The sequence below is a fragment of the Perognathus longimembris genome, chromosome 17, assembly GCF_023159225.1.
Source record: "Perognathus longimembris pacificus isolate PPM17 chromosome 17, ASM2315922v1, whole genome shotgun sequence".
NCBI lineage: Eukaryota > Metazoa > Chordata > Mammalia > Rodentia > Heteromyidae > Perognathus > Perognathus longimembris.
The window spans coordinates 30847541-30874713 of NC_063177.1; the positions used below are offsets into that span (position 1 = coordinate 30847541).

Sequence of the window (27173 nt, forward strand, 5' to 3'; positions counted from 1 at the left end):
GGCTCATTCATTCCTAGTGTGTGTGGGGAGGGGCAGGAGGGAGAGTAGTCATTTTTACACTAGAATACTAATTGAAAGGTTAAGAAATCAATATTTATCTGGGTGAAGGCCAGTGCCTCATGCCTGTAATCCTAGCTACTCAGGAGGCTAAGATATAAAGGGTTGTGATTCAAAGCCAGCCTTGACAAGAAAGTCCAAGAAACTCGTCTCTCCAATTAAGCACCAAAATCAGCTAGAAGTGGTGGAATGGAGTCTCAAGTAGAAGGATGCCAGCTTTAAGCAAAATAAGGTAAAGTTCAGGGCTGCCCTGGTACCGGCAACAAAACCCCACCAAAAAAAAACCAACATTTAATTATTTAGTGAGTGTCAATGTGCTAGTACCTTATTAGCTGTTTTTATATACACTAGCTAGTTTCATCCTTTAAAAAATATGAGCCCCTCCAAAGACGAAGAAAGTCTTTAAAAAAATTATAGGGTTAGGGCTGGGAATATGGCATAGTGGTAGAGTGCCTGCTTCATATACATGAAGCACTGGGTTCAATTCCTTAGCACTACATATATAGAAAAAGCCAGAAGGGGCGCTGTAGCACCAGTGGTAGAGTGATAACCTTGAACAAAAAGAAGCCTGGGACAGTGCTCAGGCCCTGAGTTCAAGCCACAGGACTGGCAAAAACAACAACAAAAACAAAAAATTATAGGGTTTATCTGAAATGAACAGCTAGATTTGAATCTAGGCCTGCTTACCAGTCTCTTGTATGTCAGACTGATCTCATCCTTCACCTGCTGTTAACAATCTAGTGATAGTACTAAATATTCCTAGTAATTTTCAGGTAGGAAAGGTGCCTCTACAGGTGTCTAGAACGTCACTTCAACCAAGAAGAATACTATGGCATCTACTGAGTCATGGTCACACAAGAGAAAACTGTCCCACCTAAAATGCCACACCTGTTGAGTGAGAAGAATCTAGAAAGAGTGTTTCCTTATAAACACTCCAATAGGAATGTTAAGTGAATGGTGGTGAAAGTAGAGTCTGGGAAGCATCAGAAAGCAAACCAACTGCTCACCTCTCATACCCAAGGATGGCATTATTCAAATCCTCATTCACTTGAATGAGCTCCACAGTTAAGTCTTCATTCTCCACCACCACAAGCAGGTCCATGATCCTCTCTTGCATCTCCCTGCCTGTCTTGTACAGTTTCTGTCAGAGAAAGGAGAGGGGTTTCTTCTCCTATACTCAGAATATTCTATAAAGACAACTATCTTAAACTTGTCATTGCCTCCACATCGTCACTTATAAGAAAATACCAAGGTATAAAGTTGTGAGCAACTTGTCCTTCTTAGAAGAATGACTTTGTTTCTCTGAAAGTAAAAATAAATGTCAGAAAAACAACGGGGTACATGGGAAATAGTGATGGCCTAGAATTAGTAATGCTCTATGTTAATATACATGCATTATTAGCTATGCTATGCTGGAAAGAACAATCACTTATTTTCTAAATTTTAAGTATTATCATTGATAAATGAGGAAATAAACACTTGTCCATTCTATCTCAGAGGCTGACATAAAAATCAAATTTGATGTGTGTAATGAGGAACTCTGTAACACAAAATGTAACTGTCATTATTAGTAACAGTAGAAGTTAAGACATTTAAAGCATCATAATTTTATTTCCTGTTATGTTATACTTCAACATTTAAAGTTTATGGTTATATCACATTCGGACATAAACTAAACGGAGTTTTAAAAACTGATTATGCACTACACAGAATCACTTCACAGAGCCACAATGCAGTCACCTAAGCCAGCTTGCCAGCTTGTTCTTAGAAGCAGCCAAGGGACCCACAGTCCTTTTGTACTCTTATGATGTAGTCTAGGGCTGAGGGGCGGTAATTTACACTTAAAAACAAAAACAAAAACAAAAACAGCCAGGCACCAGTGGCTCACACCTGTAATTCTAGCTACTCAGGAGGCTGAGATCTGAGCATCATAGTTCAAAGTCAGCCTGGGTTGGCAAGTCTGTGTGAATCTTACCTCCAATAAACTACAGAAAGAGCTGGAAGTGGAGCTGTGGCTCCAATGGTAGAGCATTAGCTTTGAGTACAAAAGATCAGTGACAGTGCCCAGGCCGAGTTCAAGCCCCAGGACCAGCAAAAAACAAAAAAACAAACCAAACTAAAACAATAACAAAGAAAGCTAACAGAAATGCCAGGCTCCCCAAAGTATTTCTATGTACAATGACATTTGAAAATTGCTGCCTCACAACTGTTTTCTTCAGGAAAACCTCCAGTAAGCCTGAGGTATACCCAGCTGGTATTACTCTCTCCTCCATCCCATTTTGGCCAGTATCTATCACACTAAAACACAAGACTATTTCTCCTCTTGCAGTTTCCTGTGACTGTTTATACATCACACAATTATATTCTCCCCTCCAGAAAGGCTCACTGAAAAATTTATGCTTTCGGGAAATCATTTAGAATCTCCAACAATTTATTCTAAGACTCCTGACAAGAACTCTCTAAGTAAATAAATCAAACGATTACCAAATGGCATTTAGACTCCAGGGTGAAAGCCACTACCCTCAACAAAACCAAAGATATTTACAAGATAAAATGAAATGAAAAGGAAAAAGTAAGTGAAGCAGACAGAGAAGATGATGGAGTGAGTTTTTATACCTACAGGAGCCCACCAGGAAAACTGCTGTACTTGCTAATGGCACAGTCACCATAAGCAGTGATATAGCACAGGGATCTAAGTTTTCCTTCATATTCGAGACATAAACTATGTATTTTATGCTTTGTGGGTCATCTAGTCTCTACATTACAGTGGAAAAACCACCCTAGAAAATAAGTGAACAAATGGTGTGGCCAAGTTCTAATTCATCAAAGGGAAATGGTAGCCCACTTGCAAAGGGAAAAGACTTTAGACTCATCAGACCAAAGGTGTGTCCAATATTCTTTATATAATATTTAAAGAAGTAAGGTTAAAATGTAACCTTATTTACAATAACAATAACCCTCTGTTATTTATAATACAACAATAACAAAATCTGTCTTTAAGAAGATTTAGCTGAAATCCTATGATGTGGATAGTCAATAAACAAATTGTGATTGCTTAAGGAATTACTAGAAGCTGCCCTAGACAACAAGTATAATCCTGTAATATCTGCACTATTACCTAGGACCACTGTCATAAAAAGGAGGGGAAAAAAAACCCCAAAACAACAGCAACTAACAGAATCCCTCTGATGAATAAGAATTTCCCTTTGTTCTTGCTTTAAAGTGTACAGACATTTTTCCTCCTATTGCTCTAGGGCAGCCTTGCTAAAATAAGGTTAAGATCAAGGAAATACAATGGGCATTAGATGCTTGTAGAAATTAATCTGAAATGAATTTGCAGCTAACATCAATAGCCTCAGGGTCACATGAAGATCCTCCCTTTGCCCTCTGGAAAGCAGATGGAATGGAACATGAAAGGAACACCACATCCCTCAGCAGGCTTGCCAAACAGAATGTGGAAAACCTCTTCAAAAGCTGGCCCACTCTGATCTTCCCAATTGATGTCTGTCTCAGAGGAGCACCACGCCACCTGGAAACTGCAGAGATCAAGCAGCAGGGACAAAAAGAAAAAAAAAAAAAAAAGGTTGGACCAAAGAGTTCCCCACAGCAGGCCTTTGTGGGATCATGGATGTAGGGAGCCAGGAGGACTGAATCAAAACATGAGTGACAAAGGCTAGTGCCTGTGTCCATCACAGAATGCCTGGAATGGTCTCCTTTGATTGTAAAGCCAAAGGCAGGCTTCTAAGGAAGAGTGAAATTAACAACCAATTCAAAGTTGGAGCAAGACAAAAGGGGACTCATTAAGAGCACCCTCTTCTGACATCCAGATGGCCCCAGTCTCTCCACTAAGTACTACACTAAGTTCTCAGGAAGAACACTTGAGAAAGGAAATGTCTCTGCACTTCCAGTCCCAACAAGGGTTATGCTGGGTTCACCAACAAGGGGCAGTACACTAAAAGCAAAAGGAAAAAACAGAGGAAAACCATGGAAGGGGTGACACTGATCAAGAAACATTGTGCTCATAAATTGGCTGGAAACCCCTTTGTTCAACTACTTCAAGATTATTTCTTTTAAATGACTGAACATCTAGCTTGAAGAAGTGAAAACAGGAAACAAGATGTATGTATGAGAGCTGCACTGGGCAAAAGTAACTTTATAGCCATACCATGCTCTCAGCCCATAACATATTTCCTCTCTTCATAGTGCCCCCCACCCAGCCTGCAAGAAACCAGAGAATGTGTCTTATCTACTCAGAATAAAAACTTCTCCAGACTCCACTAACAGTAAGAGAGAGCGAGAGAGAGAAAGAATTTGAATCCAGGGCTTTATGCTTGACAAGTAGGCACCCTATGACTAGAGCCATACCTCCATCCCTAACACTGAACAGTTTCTTCATTCAAGTGGCTTCCTTAACTAACTCACAAGCTGATTCATGCCTACAGAAGCCAGTATGTTAGCTGTCTACACTTGAACGTGAAGACATGGGTTCAACAGCAAGAAAGGAATGGGTACTATGGACAGAATTCAAGATTCAGAGAGTGAGACTCCTTCCAGTTCCATCACTTGCTTCCAAGTCCCTTCTCCTCTTAACACCTTATAAGTTCCAGAATGGTAGAAACAGAAGAGTGGGCAGAGGAGACTAACTTTCTTTGTCTTTCTCTTACTCCCGTTGTTTTCTCAACATTTCTCTAACAAGTTTAAGTATGTCTTTCTCTAGTTGTCCTTTCAAAATGTGAACTCCCTGAGAGAAGGATGGGCTAATACAGTTGCAATATGCCATGTACACCTAAAAATGGAGCCAAGTAACTTGAAGGGATAGATGGAACTGTGATGGGTGGAGAGGAGAAAGATGGAAGGGATGAAATTGATCAAGATGGATTGTACACATAAATTGACATGTAAGTAGTTATCTTTAAGCAGTTTTCAATACTTAAGACAATAAAATAAATTTTGAACTCGCTTTATTCTGAAATATTTTCTTCTTTCAGTGCCCTATTGGGGGTGAGGCCAAACATAAGGAAAACCAAAGTGGAGAGATACTAGAGAAAGCTTTGCAAGATAAAAGGAAGTTGCCCAAGGTCAATTGTACAAGGCCAAGAAAGCAAATATTGGAAGCAAACATTGCAACTTTTCATTTTCTGTGACTACAACAGCCATGTGAACCCTCATGTTCCACTAGGGCAACAGAAACTCCATTCTCCACCCAATGAAGTTCAAAGTCCAAAAGGAAAGGTGTCAATAGCACAGAATGTTTTTAGCCCCCAAGAGTCTTCACAGTAAAGTACAAGACTTCCAAGAATCACCAGGGCTTCAGTGATCCCCTGGCTCAATAGGAGCTGGCAGAAGGATTCTAAAGAAGATTCTAAGTAAAAGAGGACATGCATAGGGAACAAGTTCCAAATAAGCTAGTAGTAAGTAGAACAAGAAGGTGGTTCCAAGTATACAAGCTGCCCTTCATGCCAACATGGCTTAAGACAACATGCATGAATCATGGGCCAGTTTTTGAAAGGTGGAGGACTTTCCTATGTACTGGCTGCCTTCCTTTTGCCCCTCCCCCCAGATCCACTAACCATACTTATGTCTGACTCAACTGATAAAACACCCATCATATCATCAGTGCTCTTTTTTTGCGGGGGGGGGGGGGGGGGCAGTCCTGGGGCTTGGACTCAGGGCCTGAGCACTGTCCCTGGCTTCTTTTTGCTCAAGGCTAGCACTCTGCCACTTGAGCCACAGCGCCACTTCTGGCCATTTTCTATATATGTGGTGCTGGGGAATTGAACCCAGGGCCTCATGTCTATGAGGCAAGCACTCTTGCCACTAGGCCATATCCCCAGCCCCTCATCAGGTGCTCTTTGCCCTAGTTCCTAATGAGGTTCAGCTAAGAGGTCATGCCAGTTCGAGACAGGAAGTAGAATTTTCTCTTTCTATCAATAACATGTCTTTCCACATCATTCCTTCCTTTGGACTCATCCTCCCACATGGTTGCCTATCCCCTCTGAGGACCACCTATGAGCTTGTGGTAGCCCCTGATGGTATACAAGGGCAGCCAGCCAGGAAGCTGACGTTATCTGGGGGTCCCACCCTAACTGAACCCAGGAGATTAAATGAGGGTGAAAAGACCTTTGAAAAAAATACATATGAAAGAATCATTTTTTCCACAGGCTGTTTTCATGTTTTTCTTTTTACATCTTTCAGTGTAGACGCCCTCCTTATCCTTTCTCTCCATGGAAGACATTAACGCATTGTTTTCTTAGATCAACAGTTATTTAAAGATATGCAAAAAAATTGTCAAAAATATTAAGAACAGCATTCCCTACACCAGATCTTTATGTGTTACTAACCAAAGAAAACATAGAAAGAAAAATGAAGTTACACAGTTTAATAGCCTCTGTAAACAAGTTGATCCAATGCCAGAACCCATTCAACTTGAATTAGCCATGAGCAGTATTCTAATGCTGATTTATAACCAAAGTCTCTTTACTATTCAAGGCAATACAGAGACCTGAGCCCTGGCATTAAAACAACCCAACAAATTAGCATCACACTTCCAAATTCAACCAAGTATCTATACCCAAAGACTGAGACAAAAAGGGATTTCACGCTTGATGGAATAAAACATAACATAGGATCAGAGATTTTAAATAGAACATACATTTTTACTGAAGGACTGTTTGCCACAGATGGAAGAGAACAGGAGGTAAAAAGTCATAAATTATTTCATTTGCAAGCTCAGAATGGTCTGTGAAGAAAATGTGAAATGAGATATATTACTGTGGCCATTTTTGAAAAAAAATCTGCTTTGTACCCTCCCTCATGTTTGATATTTAATTCTGAATTTAACATTCTTGGTAGCATCCTAAGTAAGAAAGTTTATATCTACAGAAGACTCCAACTGTGAATGTTTTTAAAGGATTACTACCATATAAATTCTATTTAATGCTTGGTTTCCTTTAATTTCCTATATTAATAGGATGTGCTTAGTATTTTTGTTTACTAAATATCATCTCAACTCTCCTGTATACACACACACACACACACACACACACACACACACACACACAAACCAAGACCAATGTTGGTAAATGAGTTGCTCTGGGCAAAAACCTCAAAAAACACTTACTTGCAAATTGATACATGATAATGCTTTTAAGGAAAATATTCTAAATGTAACATAATATACTACGAGCCAATGATCATAAGTGTTTGTTGGCCTCCTAAGGTATATGACTCTAAAGTTCTGTAGATTATTAACAGATATTTAGCAAGGAGGCATTCTTTGTTTAAATAAAAGTTTGTAAATATTGGGCCAAATAATCTCTGAGAGCCTTACTACAATCATGAACTTTAAAAACCTCCAAGAGAAGGTTTTACAAACTTATTCAACCATGGGCATGATCTCTCACTCATATATCACAGCCTAAGCTCCATGGGAATGAAGAATATGGTTTTTGCCTCAACATAATGTCAATGTCACCAAAAGGATCTGCCTGAAAATCTGATGTGATGTGTAGCACCTCAGCTTAGATGGAGTTTACTTAAAATTGGTTTGGTTGTCTGTAGCCTGGGATACAGAATAAAAGGGCTAGGAGTACTTACATATACCATCAAACACCATGCTGGCTTATATGGTTTTATGGCTCCTTTCTGTCATGCTGATTCACTTCCCTTTATGGCATGACTTGAAGTCCCTGATGCCCTATATAGCTCACAGTTTACATCTCCTGGAAGTTTATATTCCCAAGGCACTGATTTGAATTGTCTTCTTTCTTTTTTTTTTTCTCTTTTGTGCCATCCTGGGGCATGAACTCAGGGTCTGGGAACTGTCCCTGAGCTTTTGTGCTCAAGTCTAATGCTCTACTACTTGTGCCACAGCTCTTATTTCTGGTGGTTAATTGGAGATAGGAGTCTCATGGATTTTCCTGTCTGAAGCATCCATCCACAGATCTCAGCCTTTTGAGCAGCTAGGATTACACATGTCAGCCACTGACTGAAACCTTTTCTTATTCCACATTCAATCATTGACATTGAGGTGGGGAGTGGCAAGTCATTGCTTGGAAGGTATATCAGAGATCCTGGTGTCTTCTGGGTATGGACTTGTATACAGTTTAAGAAATAACCTCTAGGGACCTGGATGTTGACTGTGGCCTGTAGGCTTCAGTTTACTGTCTCCTGAGTCAGAGAAAAACAATCCAGCACATCCAAGATTGTTCACAATGCATTCTGACTCAGAACATGGAAGGAATGTGCAGGAAGCTTCACACCTGAAGATTGCTAATATCTGCTTATTGTTCTTTCAAAGACATAAAGGAAAATGTTATATACTAATGTAACAATCTAAGAAATTAAGAAAACCTAATACCAACATGAGAAATGAGAAGTGGGAAATGAGAAAAAAAAAAGTAAAAATATAAGACCCTTAAGTCATTTGGGAGGAAAGACCTAGAAACTAATATTTTTTCCAGTTTCTCTAATTTATAAGTATTAAATGGAATTATACATTCCATTCCTTTGTTTTGTTCATAGATTTAGGTCTCACTATATTGCCCAGGCTGGTCTCCAACTCCTGGCTTCAAGCAGTCTTTAAGGGAGGAAATACAGGCGTGTCCCCCCCATGTGTCCAATTATTAAGTAGTAAAATTTTAAATTGGTAATTAAAAGAATGAAGAAATGTCCTCCCAGTGGAGGGAAAAGCAAAGTGTATGAATCATCAGTATGGATGTAGGTTTGGGGGCCCTCCGGCTGCTCCTACTTTACCAAATACTGTATGGTCATGTGGGTCCTAATGCTCTGTCCATTGTTTCTCTACAGCCACAATACTGCCTGCCTACACCTCTCCTAAATCCTCACCACTTTTCTCCTCATCCTCACATGGGATCCCACCTCATTTGGACAGATTGTATATCACTTGTAATACTTTACTGCACTGTGTGCAAACTAGTCTTGTTCAGTAGCTATAAGTTCTCAAACACTGGGACAGGTTATTTCCATATCCCTTACCACATCATCGTCACTTAAAACTGTTGTTGAGCAGGAGGACACAGAGGCAATTTTTACATGCTGGCAACAGTGACAAACTAGACTGGCCATGGCTATAAATGTCCTATTACAAGAGGGTAAGGATTCTATTTAGGTTACAGCTGTATTCCTGGTCAGGTCCTACTTAGATCTTCTTAAGTTTAGAAATCAAATGAAGTCAAGATGTAAGAGGATAGACTAGACATTATTAACATGTCGTCCACCTCCAAAGCAGAAAATTCCAAGTTCAAACCAGCTTTCCCAATGGTCCCTGAGATCATACTGCACCTGCAGAAGCTCTATGTCATCCAGGTTTTCAGACCCAGGTGTGTTTTCCAGCAATATGGCAGTCATCACTCGTACATTCATCTTCACCATATCTAATTCGCTGTGCAACTTTCCAATCTGTAGACAATAACCACCACCAGTCAGTAAATCAGACACATAAGGATACTTGCTCCCCAGTTTCAGGATATATGCTAGAAGAGAAAATTCCTCTGCAAAACTATTTTAAATACATTCAAGTTTATACAAATATACATATAATTTTTGTGCAAATTAAACTGTCACCTTCTAAATGGACTTGAGATTTCTTATAATAAACTCTAAAATATACTTAAAGAAAGCTCACAGTGAAGATTAAAAAGATAAGAACCGGGGCTGGGGATATAGCCTAGTGGCAAGAGTGCCTGCCTCGGATACGCGAGGCCCTAGGTTCGATTCCCCAGCACCACATATACAGAAAACGGCCAGAAGCGGCGCTATGGCTCAAGTGGCAGAGTGCTAGCCTTGAGCAGGAAGAAGCCAGGGACAGTGCTCAGGCCCTGAGTCCAAGGCCCAGGACTGGCAAAAAAAAAAAAAAAAAAAAAAAAAGATAAGAACCAGTATTGGGAAGAGAGATGGTACTAGGTACCTAGTAGAAGGTGCCAGAACCTGGACAAAATAGAAAATGTTATCCTGAATCTCTTTGTAACTCATTGAGAAAAAAAAAAGATGAACAAGAAGAAACAGAAGAAAAATGCATGAGGATTTTTAAAGTTCTCAGGATATTTACAGGAAAAAGCATTTAAAAAAATAACTTTCGTCTCCTGGGTTAAATTTTAAGAAGAATTTAAGCATATTAACTTTTATGTAAGAAACACATAAATTGATATTAGTTAATATACTAATTAAGTAATGTTTAATCTGTAAGGGTAGTTTTATAAAAGGACATAAACAAGCTTCAAACAATTATTTATCTCTGATAAACAGAGACAAAGAAGCAAAAATAATTCATGTGGCATGATTAATACAAGTAATAAATGGCTTTCTGAAATAATATATGGAAAATCCTATTGGTAGTAAGAGAAAACAACTGGTAGATGACACAAGATCCAGTCCACAGACAAAGGCTCCTCAAAGTCTTCACACCTGCTAGCAAAGCACAACTCTTACAAAGGTGTAAGCTTTAGAATCGGACAGAACCCACTGAAAATTCTCCTGAGAAATGAACTATAATTAAGTCACTAAGGCTCAGTCTTCTCTAAAATGAGCACAATGAAATACCTATACCCCATAATGTAATGCATACATATATAAACACAAACCCCTATACATATGCATATATATGTATGTATACATGTATTTAACATACACACATACACACACATATGTATGTATATTGCTTAGAATTCAGAAAAAAGTCATCAATAAGTATAGTTGTCACTGTTGTTACCTGTTCTGGGACCAATGAAATTGTCGGGTTCTTGGTAGCAGTTATAGATGAAAGAGCAGGAGCAGTTGGGACCAATGTTGGTGCATGGGATGAGATTCGAGCAGTCTATCAGTGTGAAATATGGAAATGTTACACTCTGAGTTTGTACAGTGATCTCAAGCCTAATTTCCTCCTTCAGCTAACTCAGGCACCACCAAAGTCCTAGATAAAGGACATTAGCTCACAATCAGCCCTCAGGTACTGACATGTCTAACATGGTGAAAGAGTCTTAAGCAGATGGCATCTCCCACAACAAAGCAAGCATTCAATAAAATGTGGCTGGTAGATATGATTAACTGAATTATAATTTAAAAAAGTGACATTGTTTCTGCTCTCTCTTTGGATTGTTACACAGTAAATCAATTCAAGTAAAGAATTTTCAAACCATTGCTGGTGGTGTATTTCCTCCCTGAGTCAAGACCTTCTCAAAAACACTGGGTAGACAACCCTTAGCATGGAGCTTTTATTTATTAATTAGTTTATTTTTATTTTTTTGTCAGTTGTGGAACTTGAACTCAGGGCCTGGGTGCTGTCACTGAACTCTTTTGCTCAAGGCTAGTGCTCTACCACATTGAGTCACAATGTCACTTCTGGTTTTCTGTTGGTTAACTGGAGATTAGAGTCTCATGGACTTTCTTTCCCAGGCTAGCTTTGAACTGTGTTCCTTAGATCTCAGCCTCCTGAGTAGCACCTGGCTTAGTATGGACTTTAGACCAATGCTTCTTAACATTAATATGTCAAAAAACATTTGGAAATCTAATAAAAAGGAAGACTATGGCTATATTTACTCCCATACTTTCATATTATATCATTCATTCACAGCAAAGTATGATGATGAACCTGGGTTGTTCTGTGCACTAAGGTGACATCCTCCCAATAAATCCAGCTTTCCACTAAGCTGCCCAATCCCGTACCCTAAGAGAATACCCTCCTACCTCCTGTTTTGTTTCAGCCTCTGTATCTGAGGGAGGAAACTGGACACCTTTCTTCAGCAAGTCCAGGTATACTTCTTTCACCTCAGTTACTTCCACACCTCCTGGGAAACCCTGTGACCAGGTCTGAGTTCAAGGGAGAGAAAGTTTCAGAGTCACAACCTTAGCAAAAAATCTAAGTTCTTAAGCTTATGATGGAAAAATGCAATTATATGAACCTTACTAATAAAGAGAAAGCTACTCTTTGAGTACCATGGACAAAATATTCTTTTTCAGAAGCTATAAACGATGTCATAAAATATTTTAAGTAATCAAACTTCCATGTATCAATATCCTGATAAAATTCTGGATACAGGTACTACCCATCTCTCTTCCTCTTTCTTTTTTTCTGTACTAGACTCAAAAGTAAAAGGAAGATTCTAATAGTAGCTCTTTGACAAAGTAGCCTTAAACCAGTTAGTTCTCTACTTTAGAATGTAGTTTGTATATGTACCAAACACATACTATTACTATGGATAGAATAAGAACTGACAGGAAAGTAGGGAAGTGACAACTACAAAGTCTTTGGAACAACAGGTACCATCCATGCCAAGAAATTATTATTCCACATCAACCAAAATGATGCTTTCTAGTTCAATCCTTCCTGACAACCATCCATATAATCTTAGAAATTTACCACCCCATGAACTATACTATACACTTACCTTAATGAATTTCAAGATTCTATTCTGAATGTCTAATGGTAAGTTGTATCTGGGATTCAGCAGCTTAACTAGACTATCTTTGACAAATTCCTTCTTCACAATCAAAGACTGGAAACTTGGCCCACAGTTCTGCATGCACATGTCAATCAGCTAAATTAAGAGAGAAAAATCAAACAATGTCCATCTCATCTCCTCAATTAAGGCAAACATTACTAAATAATGATGATTTATTTTCTTTCCAAATGTATGCTATTTCAGCACCAGTGGCTCAGGCCTATAACCCTAGCTACTCACAGGGCTTGAAATCTGAGGATTGTGGTTCAAGTCCAGCCTAGATAGGAAAGTCTGTGAGTGTGAGACTCTGATCTCCAGTTAACCAGCAAAATGGCAAAGTGGAGCTATGGTTCAAGTGGCAGAGTGCCAGCCTTAGGCAAAGAGCTCAGGGACAGCACCCAGGCCCTGAATTCAAGCCCCAAAAGCATTGTTAATAATACAAGGAAATATTAAGTGCAAATGCTCAATGGGAAATGCAAGCAAAACATATGGGTTATGGAGAGGTAATGTTTGCCTCAGATTCTCAGTGGCAGACCTTAGATTTTCCTGTTGTCTTGGCTTTACTAAGGACTCTAAAAGATGTCCTAGTTTGCATGGTAAATTGTGGTCAGCCTAAATATAGGTCTTTATAAGCAAGTATAGTGATTTAAGGGCCAGGTGTTCCTATAAGACTTTTTGGAAAGGCTATTCCTAATATAGGCTTTGAAAAGTGGCTAAGAAAATAGAAATAAGCATAGAGCTGCATCTTAGAAATGTAAATATGGCTACTACGTGGATCTGGAAAGTTCCCCAAAGGTTCAGGGGTTAAAGGCTTGGGCCCCAGCCTGATGCTACTAGAAGGTAAAAACTTTAACAGGGGGGAGCTAGTGCCTACTGGGTATGCCTTCACAGGGAAGTGTTCCCCCCCTCCCCCATACCCTCTCTCTGTCTGTCTGTCTCTCTCTCTCTCTCTCCTGCTTCCTAGCCATGAAGTGAGTGGGTACTTACATTACAATGGGGTTCATTGTCCAAGCCTAAAAGCAATGGAGCGAAGTAATCATGGACTGAAACCAAGAATTAGAAATAAAACTTTCTTATCATAAGTTAGTTACCTGAGGGATTTGTTATGATATGGAAGAGGTGAGTTACCAGCATGAAGATAAACACTCTGGTTTGCCTCTGGCTTTCTAATATAGGGAAATTGGGGACATTGAGATTAGGAGTGGGGATGCCACTATACACAGAAATGTGCAAGGCAGTGTGATGTGGACTTTATCCCTCTGAGTGGGTTCTGTTAGTTTGTTACCATCACATTTCTACCCAGAGTTCAAGACAGAGTAGCATTCTGGAAAGGTTTTCAGGGAGTACTCTACAAAGGGAACTGGAGGACAAAATGCAATACAACAACAATGATTTAAAGATAAACAACCCACACCAAAATGACGAAAATATCTAGTAGTCACCCACTAGGACAGGGCAGATGCTGAAAAGGCCTAAAGTAGCATGTCTATGCAAGGGAGGGCAAGGAAGGATTTGAAAAACCAACAGAATATTTTAGAATGTGTGATGGAAGAAAAAGAGTGAATGAAAGTTAGGTGAGTCCACTCTGAGTGAGACTGAGGGTACCAGAGTGGAAATTTAGGAGTTAATGGAGTGGTGTTATGGGAGATTTTAGGAGCCAAAATAATGGGTTGAAATTTAGGTACTTTCAATTGGAAAAGAAAAAGGGACATTCAAGCATATGTTTAGTAGGGAGCTGTCCAGACATAGTAGTTATCATTATTCTGACCATATGCAGAAAGGAGAGGATGGCTAGGGCACAGGAGCACCTATTACTGAGGCCAGCAAAACACAAAGAAGGCAGTCAAAGAAAACAGAAAACAAAGTACAAAGTAAGGACAAGAAAACACTGGTGAGGTCAAAAGACAAGTTTCCAGGAGGAAGGAACAACTAAACAGCTAGACTGAAAAAATTAGCAGGGTGTGCTGGTTATTGGGGCCATTAGACATCTTTAAATAGGAATTTTTTATTTGTTACCTGGTCTTGGGCTTGAACTCTGGGCCTGCCCACTGTCCCTGGATTCCTTTTGCTCAAGGCTGCACTCTACCACTTGAGCCACAGCACTACTTCCAGCTTTTTCTATAACTGGAGATAGGAGTCTCATAGACTTTCTTGCCAGGGCTGGCTTCTAAGTGTGATCCTCAGAACTTAGCCTCTTGAGTAGCTAGGATTACAGGCATGAGCCACTGGCGCCCATCAAATAAGCATTTTTAATAAGCACAGGCAAGGAAGAAATGAAGTCATGAGAATTATATACAAGAAGTTTCTTACTTCCTTAGTTACTATTTTAGTTCTTTCCTCTTTTTTCCTTACTTCCTCCCTCCCTCCCTTCCTTCCTTTCTCCCATCCTTCCTTCTTTCCTTCCTTTCTTCCCTTCTGGCCAACAGTATGGCTTCAACACAGGGTCAGGGTGCTGTCCCTGGGTGCTCTACCACTTGAGCCACAGTTCCACTTTTGGCATTTTGTTGATTACATGGTGACAAGATTCTCATGGACTTTCCTGCCTAGAGTGGCTTCAAACTGTGATCCTTAGATCACAGTCCCATGAGTAGCTAGGATTATAGGCATGAGCCACAAACACCTGATTTCAGAAGGTAGATTCCTAAAAGTGATCTAAAAACAAAATTAGCTCTCTATGTCATCATCTTTAGTTTGAGAGGCCATAAGAACCATTACCTGACCAGAATAAGCTATCATTCATCTCTGCAGAAAAGAAGCTCTGAAACCTAACTTTGCCCAATACTGTATATTTTGAGTATTATATAAGCTATGTGTAACACAAGAAAAGACCTTGAAAACAAAGGAAAACAGAAACAAACCCCCAAATACAGTAAGATTAATTTGTACTGATACCAGCTGGTTAGACCAAGTTGAAAAGTTGAATAGCAAATGGCCTTGAGGTTGAGAATGTCTTAAAATGAGTGAGTTTTCAGTGAGTTAAATACTGAGGGAAGGTGCCCTGGCTCAATGTCAGTTTATCCAAATCTTTGCCTGGTTGTTATGTCCAAAGGACACAATCTCTACATCCCAGTTCCTTTCATAATGGAGTAAATGACATATCTCTTTGTAAAAATTACATTTTACAAACAAATTTTTAACCCTTGGATCAGTAATATTGTTATGACAATGGTGAACATTCATTCCCAAGAAGTATTGCACACACACACACGCGCACACACATACACAATCAAATCATCAACTAGAAAGTCTGAGCACATTAACATCTAGATATCAGCACCCAGGACCTTTGTATTTTCCCCATTGGAATCCAGACCGTCAGATCTAATTACTTCTATACCACTTCCTGCATTATGTCCAAAGTACTCAACACCTCCCCCCCAGCTCAGTTAGTCATAAAACAGGGTGGGGAGTGGGAAAAAATTGTACATGGAATGCTCTTACATATTTTGAAATGTGGCTTTGGTGCAAATGTGTCCAGAAAACCTATCTGTGCAAAAAGACAACTAAGAATCCATTATAGTGAGTGGGACAGAGCCAAGGAACCAAGAGAGACCAAAATGAGTGATTCTAAACTTCACTACTTCCCAGTGTATTTGGCTAGACAAAAAACCATTTATCTGAGCTTGGATATCTGCAGAATGTCTGCAAAATAGATAACATGTCTACCTCTAGAAGCTTGTTCAGGGAAAGGTTTGTCTCAAAGACTCAATAAAATACTGAGTCAAGAGGTGTGTTAAAAAAACAAAAACAGGTGCTGGGGATATAGCCTAGTGGCAAGAGTGCCTGCCTCGGATACACGAGGCCCTAGGTTCGATTCCCCAGCACCACATATACAGAAAACGGCCAGAAGCGGCGCTGTGGCTCAAGTGGCAGAGTGTTAGCCTTGAGCAGGAAGAAGCCAGGGACAGTGCTCAGGCCCTGAGTCCAAGGCCCAGGACTGGCCAAAAAACAAAAAAAAACAAAAAAAAACCCAAAAACACCTCTATATAAAGTAATGCATATCATAAAGCAGGCTCTCCATATGTGGCCATTATTGTGATCATCTGTTTCCATGGTGGATCAGGAAAGAACGTGCTGATCAACCAATAGGAGGATTCTCTCCCTAAAGGGCTGGAAAAAAAAATAGCTACTTGACAGTTTCATTTCTCACTGAAACTTTCTAAACTAGGCACAGTGGTGACAACCTGGTTTCAAGGTTCATCAGAGCTGAAGACCACATCTGGACCACCTCTGGTAACCATGCCAACATCCCTACTAGAGAATCTTGGAAGAAAGCTGAGTCTTCACATCCTCTCTCACAACAAGCTCAGAGGGCCAGTCATGTTTTATGTGTCTTCTGAAACCACTAGAGCTCTCCATCTAGTGGGTGTTCCATAAAGGTCTATTAAAATCCTTTGATTCTCAGGAACCTGTTCAACAACTTTCTTTTGGACAATAAGAGCAATATCTTGCTGAGATTAATCACAATGGGCTCATTCAAGGAAAGTCGATAGTCTGACTTGGAGCAGGCTTGATAGCCTGGTAGCTGTGCTTTTTAAAAATCAAAACAGAACTACTAACTTCTTGGGCTGAGTGTGTATATAGCTCATTGGTAGAGTACTTGGCTGCCAAATTGAAGGCCCAGGGTTCAGTGCCCTAGCACTGCAAGGCTTCTTGACAAAATTGCTCTATCAACTGATAGTAGGACATCGTGATACAGTCAGATCTCATCAAAAACTTAATCAAGGATAACAAGTCCATGGAGATCCAAAATGACAAACAATATACATAACATTTATAATTGGCTTTGACAGGCTCTCATCACTTCACAGCAATTAGATGAAAATGTCACATAAGAGGATGGTTTTGTAAACAGTCTGTTAGTAAACTTGTAATTACATTTGACAGACACTGGGTGATTCCTTCTGTGACTAGTTTCCCTCATAATTCAGCTTGGCTTATGTGCTGAAGCCATGGACACACATCTGTAAGGCAATTAAGTGGATTGAAGTAAGATGGCACAGGTCATTATAGTCACAACTTGAGGACATTTACATAAAGCTACCAAAGGTCAAAAGATATTTAAAGAAACTCAAGAGAGTGTTCTTAAAGAGCTAAGGTATATGCCCTGGCTTTATTGGTGATGACACACCCTTTCACTCTCAAAGCTCTAACTGGTTTGCATGATATACTGCAGTCAGCCTCACTATGGATCTTTATAATCATGTATAGAAATGTACGGTCTGCATAAAACCATCAAAAGTCACAGGCCCATTTAAAGAGAAGTCAAGACAAGTCTTTTCCTGACCTTAATAAACTCTTAACTCTCAGGCTAAAGTTGTTGTGTTCTAACCCCTATCCTATGATACTCCTCTTCACCTAGGCAGCATTTTTAGACTCTCTTGTTCTTAGACATTGTATGGAAATCTCAAGGCAGAAGGCCCATAGTTATGAGGTAAGGTTAATGGAAGAACAGCAGCAAGCAGGTGGTGACTTAAGAGGTGATGACTAGAAGGGAAGAATGGGAGCCTAAAAGGAAATGGAGGGTCACAGGAATAACACTCTAGCAACATTCAACTTGTTCAGGGAAGGCACTGTTCCATCCTAGGAGGGGAGGAAGATAGGGACACTGAGATAGCACCACCAAAATGTCAAGTAGGCTGGATGCAACACAGAGGCAAACCATTTTAATGGGTAAACAGTCAGGTGGTAAAACAATAAAACAGAAAGATAATACAGAAGGTGGTACACATTCATCTCTTCCTGTCCTCTTCCTCACTCAATTCTCCTAATCTTTTGCACCCTTGAGATCCACTTCATTTTAGAGAAGTCATTCCGTAGAACACATACATTTCTTTATTTCCTAGCTTGCTAGTACCTTGCATTAGTCCTTCAGTCTTCATAGACACTACTAGGAGAGAGGAGATGAGGCCAATAGATGGAGACATTTAATCAATAATTCAGCCAACATCTGATACATTGTACCATGCAGATAACACACTGTAGCCTTCTATTTTTAAGAATCCTGATGCCTTTTGTGGATGTGCTGGTCCCAGGGCTTGAATTCAGGGCCTGGTTGCTGTCCCTGAGCTTTTGTGCTCAAAGCTAGTGCTCTACCATGGAGTCACAGCTCTACCTCTGGCTTTTTGGAGGTTTAATTGGAAATAAAAGTCTTCTGGATTTTCTTGCATGTGCTGGCTTTGAACCTTGATCTTTAGTTCTCAGCTTCCTGAGTAGCTAGGATTATGGTGGATTAAGCATCCTGGTTCATTTTGAGAAGCAAAGTAGTACAGGGTAAGAGCATGGAACTTAGAATCCAAGGATTGGTTTCAAATCTCAACTAGACAGCATAATAGCCCGTGTGTGTGTGGGGGTGGTGGTGGTGGTGGTGGTGGTGGTGGTGGTGGTGTGTGTGTGTGTGTGTGTGTGTGTGTGTGTGTCTTGGGACTTGAACTCGGGGCTTGGGTGCTGACCTTGATGTTTTTAGCTCAAGGTTAGTACTTTACCCCTTGAACCACAGCTCCACTTCTGGCTCTTTGGTGGTTAATTAGAAATAAGAATCTCAGAGACTGGATGGCTTTGAACCATGATATTCCGTCTTTTGTATTTCTATGATTACTGAAGTGAGCCACCAATGTGTGGCCCTAATAGCCATTTAATGTTACAAAAGTCACAGTTTTCATCATCTGTGAAATGGAAATACGAGCATCTTTGCTGATGTACTGAGCATCAAGTAGGTCCAGGCATTTCTATTTTTTTTTAATTTTATTATCTTGAAGTAGTTATACAAAGGGATGTCAACTGAACCTTGTCAGTGTATGAGTATGATGCATCTTGAACAATTCACCTCTTTCATCATGATCTCCTCTATCTGTTCCAACTCCAGCCATCTTCCAAGTGATACCAGACATCTCTATCCATCATGAAACAAGGCCCTGGGTTCAATCCCCAGCACAGCAAAGGCAAAACAAAAGAAACTAATGGCAGGCCCACTGTTCTGATAATTCCACAGAAGTAACTTACTCCTTGCTCCATTGTTTTCTTTGTTCTGTTTTCTAAAGTGGTTGACATGATTTAAAGGCAAGAGAGAACTCAAAAACAGGGAAAGCAGAAAAATGCCCCCAAAACAACAGTCAGATCTCAACTGAAGGGTCTACTTGAGTGACTGTAATCATGAAGACCAGTTCAGTTCATTTCTTCTCTTCCAGTACATTTCCAAATACATGGTACAGACTTCCTTCTATGTGACCTTAGAGCCTGGGAGCTCTGCCCCACAGCCCTCTGAAGAAACATCCTCCCACTTCCTAAGCACCAGGGGATGCTGGCCCATTAGGGCCATAACCATGCAGGGCCTGGGGCTGAGTGTAGATAAGTGAAGACATGCAGAAGAAATGAGAACGTCACACAGGCAGCAGGCAGGACTTGCAACACATACCAAAGTGAAAAGGGCAAACTCACCAATGTGGCTGACGAGGTCATATGGCCCACAACAAGGGGGGAAAATGGGAATATGTCCAGTAAGAGTTCATATCCATATAAAGACAATACAGTGCAGATGAGAGTTAACTTATAACAAAGAACACTCTCAAAATCACATAACGAGACAGAACTCGGTTGAAAAAACATGGGCAGCTAACACCTCAGCAACCAACAGAGATGTTCAAGGGCACCAGAAAGCCAACAGGGAGTAAATCCCCCATCTTCAATTAACAACTGAAATATACATACACAAGTTCCTTCATCTGTTCAGCATGTATAAGCTTTATACCTGACCAGAAAAAATTAACTGTATTACTACTCTCTTGCTGCAGATCTAGATGTTATCACATTTAACTGAACTCCATTCTGTTAATTCTCCATGAATTTTGTTCACCCAATAGCTACCCCATAATATTTGTAGTTTTAAACCCAAGATTAAAAAAACATATATGACTCTTGGAAAAATCAGAATCTAGTTGTAATATCAAAGTACTTACTGACAAGGTGAGTTGGATTTCTTTATGATTGTAGTTTTTGGAGATCCTTTTCTTCAAAGCTTTCACTGCATCTTTTGGCCTGTAGCAAGAAACACACTGACATCACCTGCAGCCCTCAAGCAGTATTTCCAAAAAGCAATCTGCATTACGCATACAACAGAGGTGAGCAAGACCTTTGCTAGATTGTGTAGGTTTCTTCAGTCCTCCTCCAATTCCTAATGCACACAACACTAACTGCCCCTTTTTGAGAATCAAAAGAATGTCTACATAAGAATATTTGCTAGAACGCATGGCTCATCCAGGACATGTGCTCAGACCCTTCACTACAACAGTGCTCAGAACTGTACAGGAAAGGCATCCCCCCCCCCCCAACAATGAAGGTGGTCGCATTATTCTAAGACTACTAGTCATTTCCCGAGTACCCTGTAGGTAAGGATGAGGGTGGGGGTGCGGTTAAGAGGAATTACAACAAAACCAGGTCTGTTTCTGATATGGTTCAACTTTATGTTCCAAAGTAAGAATCACAAGCAGAGGATCAAACATCACTTTACAAGATTCCTCTTTTTATACTATCAGTGAAGAACCTGGTGTGATTAGCAGCAAATAGAGGAAAACAACCCACAGAGGAGTATACTCAAGAGTACAGAGGGGAAACTTATAAACACTTAGAACAATTAACCATAAACATTTTCCACTAACATATAAACCAAAAATTAAGTGGTAGTGACTGTCGGTTATCACTTTACAATGTGCAGGAAAATTAAGAGAACTGTATTCTTTACAATGACCTACAGTTATCTAAGTTTAAACTAGTAGGCCCTTGTTTATGACTTTTTAAACAGTAACATAGGAGCAGGTCCTGGTGGCTCACACCTACAATCTAGCTACTCAGAGAGCTGAGATCTGAGGACTGAGGTTCAGAGCCAGCATGGGCAGGAAAGTCCATGAGACTCCAATTAACCACCAAAAAACTGGAAGTGACATTGTGGCTCAAGGTGGTAGAGCACTAGACTTTAGCAAAGGACAGGGCCCAGGTTCTGAGTTCAAATCTTAGGAATGGGGAAAAATAATGATAAATTAATTTTTTTAAGTTTAAAAAGTGTATCAAAACACAACAGATTGGAGAGACATGGTGGTGCACAACAGTACTCTCAACTACTCAGGAGGCGGAGGTAGGAAAGGAATGCATTCACGGAAGATCCTAGCAAAGTTGCTGTAAGACTTTATCTGAAAAATAAACAAAAAGCATAAAGACTGGCTCAAGTGGCAATGCTCTGCTAGCAAGCTTGAGTTCAATCCCCAGTACTGCAAACAAAAACATAAAAGGCAGCACAACATTTAAGAGCACAGAACAAACATAAGTGAGCTGGCATTAAGGAAGAAAAAAAACCAAGAGAAAAAAAGGATTGCTAAATTGTTTCCTCGATAATAGCAAGGGCTGCCCACAGACTGGTTAACACCATAAATCAACTAGCTCCTGCATCATATTTTCCAGTTACATAAAACACTGGCAGTCAGACCAGGAAAAATTCCTAAAGAAGGAAACAATCTATCTCTTTAAAATTTTTTTCTTTATCTTTTCAAAAGCAAGAAATCTGAACCTCACAGTTAAAACTAGGAAGGAGCTGGGCACCAGGGCACTGATGGCTCATGCCTGTATTAGCTACTCAAGATGCTGAGAACTGAGGATCGCAGTTCAAAACCAGCCTGGGCAGGAAAGTCTGTGAGACTCTTATTTCCCATTAGCCACCAGAAAACGGCAAGTGGTGCTGTGGCTCAAGTGGAAGAGTGCTAGCCTTGAGCTGAAGAGCTAAGGGGCAGTGTGTAGGCAGAAAACACACACACACACACACCACCACCACCACCACCAACAACAACAAAAAACTAGGAAGGAAAGGGCAGAAAGGAAACAAATTACAATAGATTCTTAGATACTCCAAGGGCTGGATCTAACAAGGGCTTCTGATTTCTTCTCAAGGTAATAGGATGAGGATAGTACTTTTCTGACAAGAACTCCCCAAGTATGGACCAATGAAAATATGTCACAGTTCTGATGCTTCTCCCCAGGGACAATGGCTTGACCTCTACCTGAACTTACCCTTCCTGGGTAGTGTTAATTATGTCACAGATGTGCATGAACTGGCCCCAGTCTTCAGTCTGAACTCCAGCAAATGTAGCCTTTTCTGCAAAGAATACAAAATGTCAGTACTCCCTGAACTAATCAGCCTTGGGCTATACTAGTAAGTATCATTTAGTTCAGATTACAGAAGGGCAGAGTGACTTTCTTTCTTTCTTTCTTTCCTGAACATTTCCCAGTAATTCAGGAATCACTCTGAGTCCAGCTCAGAGTGTTACTGTGGCAACAGTAATGAATGACTTATTAATAAAGACTACTAGTCCAACAGGTGGTCCAGGGGCCAAAATGTCCATCTGCTAGTCTTTCAGAGAAAATCAACTCCAGACTCTAACTGTGGCTTCCTGATCAGTCAGTCATCTACAAGATGAAAAGCACAGTGCTACGTACTTTCTTTTATGTCATCTATTTAACACACTCTTAGAGATAATATAACAGAAATTCAGAGAGATTAAGGTAATGATCCAGGTTGCATGGGAAGTAGGAGGAAGAAGTTGCGTTCAAATTGAGGTTGTTTGACCCCACTGTTTTGTTTATAGGGAAGAAGAGAGGAAAGGGGTGAGAACTCAGAATTACTAAGTAAAATTACTTCTGGTTACCTATACTAACCAAGGCTACACCCAGCAGTTGCTCTACTGGGAACACCATCAATAAATAGATATGTTTTCCTCTCCAGACATCTTTGAGAGCACACAATATTGGACATGGTGCTGCACATCCAGTTATTCAGGAAGCAGAACAGCTTGAAGCCAGCCTCATCAAAAAGCAGGAGACTCTATCTGAACAATAACTAAAGCACAAAAGGGTGGAGGGGATGTGGCTCAAGTGGCAGAGCCCCTTTCCTAGCAAGTATGATGGGAACAAATTTAATGTCTTTCTATAAGAAAGACCATTAAGCACCAGCATGGAAGCAAAACAATTTTAAAAACATTGGATACAAAGAAGAAATAATAATGGCCTAATTGAGGGAACCCCCAAAGTTTAGCTTTTTTCCCATCTCGGAAAAGAGAATATTTGAATACTATTCACCCTTCAAAAGCCTTGGCTAGAGATTTTCTCTTGTTTTTCCCTGTGTGTGTTAGGTATTTCTCTTGCATTTCCAAGCTGTCCTCTAATAGCTACCACAAAGTAAGTCCCAATCGTCCTATAAGTGACTTCTTTGAGGTCTGAGATCAGGTCTTGCCCAAGTCTGGTCCCGGCCCAGGCATAAATAGCAGGCACTTAATGTTTTCAGAAACAAGGAATTAACCAGACTTGCTGAAGTTTCTGTTGCCTATGAAGACTGAGTCTGGATCTATTCTTGCCCAGGGCTCATTTCTAATACCCACTGTCCACCAGAAGCTCCTCTCACAAGGGGAGCTCCTCTTCCTATTTTCTAAATAGGTGAAAACTCAGGCGCAGCAGCCAACTTGCTCTCGAACTGGAGCTTCTAACCAACTACTAGGTTCCCAGGATCGCCTCACCTCACTAGATTCCTTACAGATAATGCCACACCCCATCCCCGGGGGGCGGGGGTTAGTGGAGAGGAGAGGGAGAAGGAAGCCCGGGTCTGGTTAAGAGTCCAATCACCAGTTTCTGCGTCCACCTCAGTGATTCAGAACCCAGCCACTGGGAGGGAGATGCGTGAGAAGGAAACCTGAGGCGTCCCAGGCGGTCTCCCTCTGGTGGGCTCCACATGGGCTCCCCACTATCCCTTTCCTACACTCCCATGAAGTAATTAATTAATTAATTAATCGTTTCCAAGTCTCTTTGTTTACCCAGAAAGGCAACTCCGGGGTTGCATGAGCCAGCTGCGCGCCTGAGAAAATTGGTTTGGAGAAACCTGCTTCTCCAGTGAAGTCACATCCGTGAATCTCCCCAAGTCTTTTCCCCCGTGGGTAAAAGAGGCATCACAAGTGGTGCCTCGAGAGAGAACAGCTCTTCTCTAGGAAGGATCTTCTCTGGGAGTGTCTGGTCTCCCCTGGCAGAGGGGCGGAATCCTCCGGTTTGGTTCCCCACAACCCAGGAGGTATCCAAAGGAGGCGGGGGGGGGGGGCGGGGGGAGACATGCATTTGGCCGGGGAGTCGGGGGAGATCTCAGGACCAGAGGGTCCGGAGGGAAATGCAGGAAGGACCGGGCGTGACACGCAAGGTGCCTCGGGAAAGCTGCGGGGGAGGGGAAGGCTTCCCTCTAACTTGCTCCAACTCCGTGGTGTCCTCAGCAGGCTGGGCCCAGAGCCCGGCGGGGAAAAGAGCTCCGCCTTTCCCCAAGCTCAATCCCTCCTTACCTATCAGGTGGCCCACGGAGGTCGCGTAGGGATCCCGGTGACTCTTCCCAAACGCCATGGTTCTCCAGAGAGAGAGAGAAAGCCGGCCCAGGAAATCCGCCTCCGCCGCCCTCCGACTCCCGACTCCACCCCGCTCGCTCGGTCCCCCTCGGCTCCTCCTTCTCTGGGCTGGAGCGCACAGCGGGCGCCCGCGGGCAGGGACGAGGAGGCGGGGAACGAGGGCGTGGCCGAGGGGGCGTGGCCTGTGCACCTGCCGCGCGCCAGTGGGCGTGGCCAGGGCTCCAGGTGGGACTTGCGGGGCGGGGGGCAGGTGCGCAGCCACCCAGGCCCAGGTGGGGCTTCTTTTCAAAGGAGTGGGGCGGCTCAGCAGCCCCAGGTTGGGGATTGGAGTTCCTCCGTGTCCCCTTTGTGGTACTTGGGAGAGCAGGTAGCGTGAGGTTATTATAACACAAAATCTCAGTGTCACTATCAGAATTAAAGGAAGGACCGCTGGGCCAGGTAACTACAAAATAAAGGATCACAGCGTAAATGGAGGCACTAGAAGTGCTTTCCCCACTCCCAGCTTCACCCCAGACACCCACGTTGTGAAGATCTGTGCCCTCTGCCTTTTAAACTGTCGCTATACGTTGAAGAAGAGGAGCACTTGGCTTGAAAAAGTAAGGGGCCTCCCGGGCCCCCGGCAGCCTTTTGTCTTTCCCCCATTTCCTGGGGGGACAACAGGGCGCCGCCACATGCGAGCTCTCCATTTCTAACCACATCTCCTAGGAGCCGGGTTTTCCAGCCTCTTTGTGGAAAATGAAGAAGGACATTCCTGGTGCTTTGGCACGAAGTATGTTGGCTTCAGAGTTGCTTTGGAATGCCAGTCGGAATTTGAGAAGCCCAATCCCTCTCTAGCTGCTGCCTCAGAACCAGAATGCATCTCCTTTTCCTTTGCATTCAATTAACACCAGAATAGCTATGCTTATGTTTAAAGCCTTTTGTGAGGCGCCTGTTAGAGAGTGGGGGTATTGCCAGGCAAAGCCAAATAGCCATATGATGGATGTTTCCTCTGTAGCTCTTGCATCTGGCTGTCAACCCAGACCCAGTTCTACAAACCTGTTTTTCCCACCCTGGAAATGGCCACTGAAGAAAGGCAGGGGACCTTGGTCTTTCATATTTTAATATAGTGGCCTAAGCTGATTGGGGTGTGTTCCGTGGACTAATTTTTCTAACTATTTGCTTGAACTCTGCCTAGGGCTCTCATTTGACTTTTTCCACTCAACGGGGGAGAGGGCACTTAACCACCTGAGACATATCCACTTCTGGCTTTTGGCTAGTTAATTGGAGATAACAGTCTCAGAGATTTTTCTGTCCCAGCTGGTGTCTAATCATGATCCTTAGATTCCAGATTCCTGAGTAGCGAGGAGCCACCAGCACCTGGCTATATATAATTTTCCTTAATATAAGTGAGTTAACATAGGGAATTCTAAAAATATAGAATGAAACATCTTCTTGGGATTGTATTTCTCATCACGAGGTGGGTCCTTCCTGTGACTAATATTATCCAGGTGACTTTCTGTAGTCATCACTCTAGCTCTTTCTGGCATTGGTGAGAACCTCCTTTGTGACTTAACTAACCTAATCTATAGTTCATGTTCTAGCCCCTACCAAGATATTTTGCCTTGTCTGCTCCCTACACTCAAGAGAAAAGTCAGTTTTAGCTGAAGCTGGTGTTGGTATTGGTACCAGAAAAAACTAAGTGAAAGAAGGGACAAAGTGTCTTCCTAGATTGTTTACATAATTCTGCTACTTCTGTGTAGGAAATTGTTTAGTTTTTCACATTCCTTTGTTGACTTTCTTTCCATGGTGTGGTTGAGGCGGAGAGAACAAGAATAACAGCAGCAAGGAGTGCATCCAGGACATGACATCTGGATAAAAGAGAACCAAGGTTGATGAGTGAGTGCTACCTCTGTTCTAGGTCAGCTATGCCTAGGTAGATGCTTTCTTCTCTCCCAGTGTGCTTGAGGGTGTTTTGAGAAGGCACAGAATGCTAGACCAGAACAAAGGTAACATATCTTACTGTCAAAGACAAAATCTTACCACACTTGCAATTCCAAGAACACTTACAAAGTCTTCATTTATGTGGAAGTCACAATGATTTGTGTAAACAGAGAAAATATCACTGATTTTAAGATGGACTTGGTGCTGGAACATGAAATCCATTTAATTTAGACTTTACAATCTTGGGTGGCAGGTACTTTTTTTTTTTTTTACAGATATGTAATCTGAGATTTAGAAAGATAAAGCTAATAAATGGGTTGGC

At 41.4% G+C, this 27173-nt stretch overlaps 1 protein-coding gene across 3 annotated transcripts in view; it reads right to left on the reverse strand.

The window, feature by feature from the left end:
• Nucleotides 1–24982, reverse strand: part of Tom1l1 (target of myb1 like 1 membrane trafficking protein) — a 38340-nt gene extending 13358 nt beyond the window's left edge. For all 3 annotated transcript variants that reach the window (XR_007213825.1, XM_048366828.1, XM_048366827.1), the window contains exons 1-8: nt 24872–24982; nt 22569–22653; nt 20471–20549; nt 12462–12611; nt 11761–11883; nt 10787–10891; nt 9361–9477; nt 1065–1198 (exon numbers count right to left, since the gene is read on the reverse strand). Coding sequence is in view for 2 of the 3 variants with exons in the window: in XM_048366828.1 (XP_048222785.1) it covers nt 1065–1198; nt 9361–9477; nt 10787–10891; nt 11761–11883; nt 12462–12611; nt 20471–20549; nt 22569–22653; nt 24872–24929 (851 nt within the window). In the remaining variant the exon portion in view is untranslated. The remainder of the gene's footprint in view (nt 1–1064; nt 1199–9360; nt 9478–10786; nt 10892–11760; nt 11884–12461; nt 12612–20470; nt 20550–22568; nt 22654–24871) is intronic.
• Between the last annotated feature and the right edge of the window lie 2191 nt (nt 24983–27173).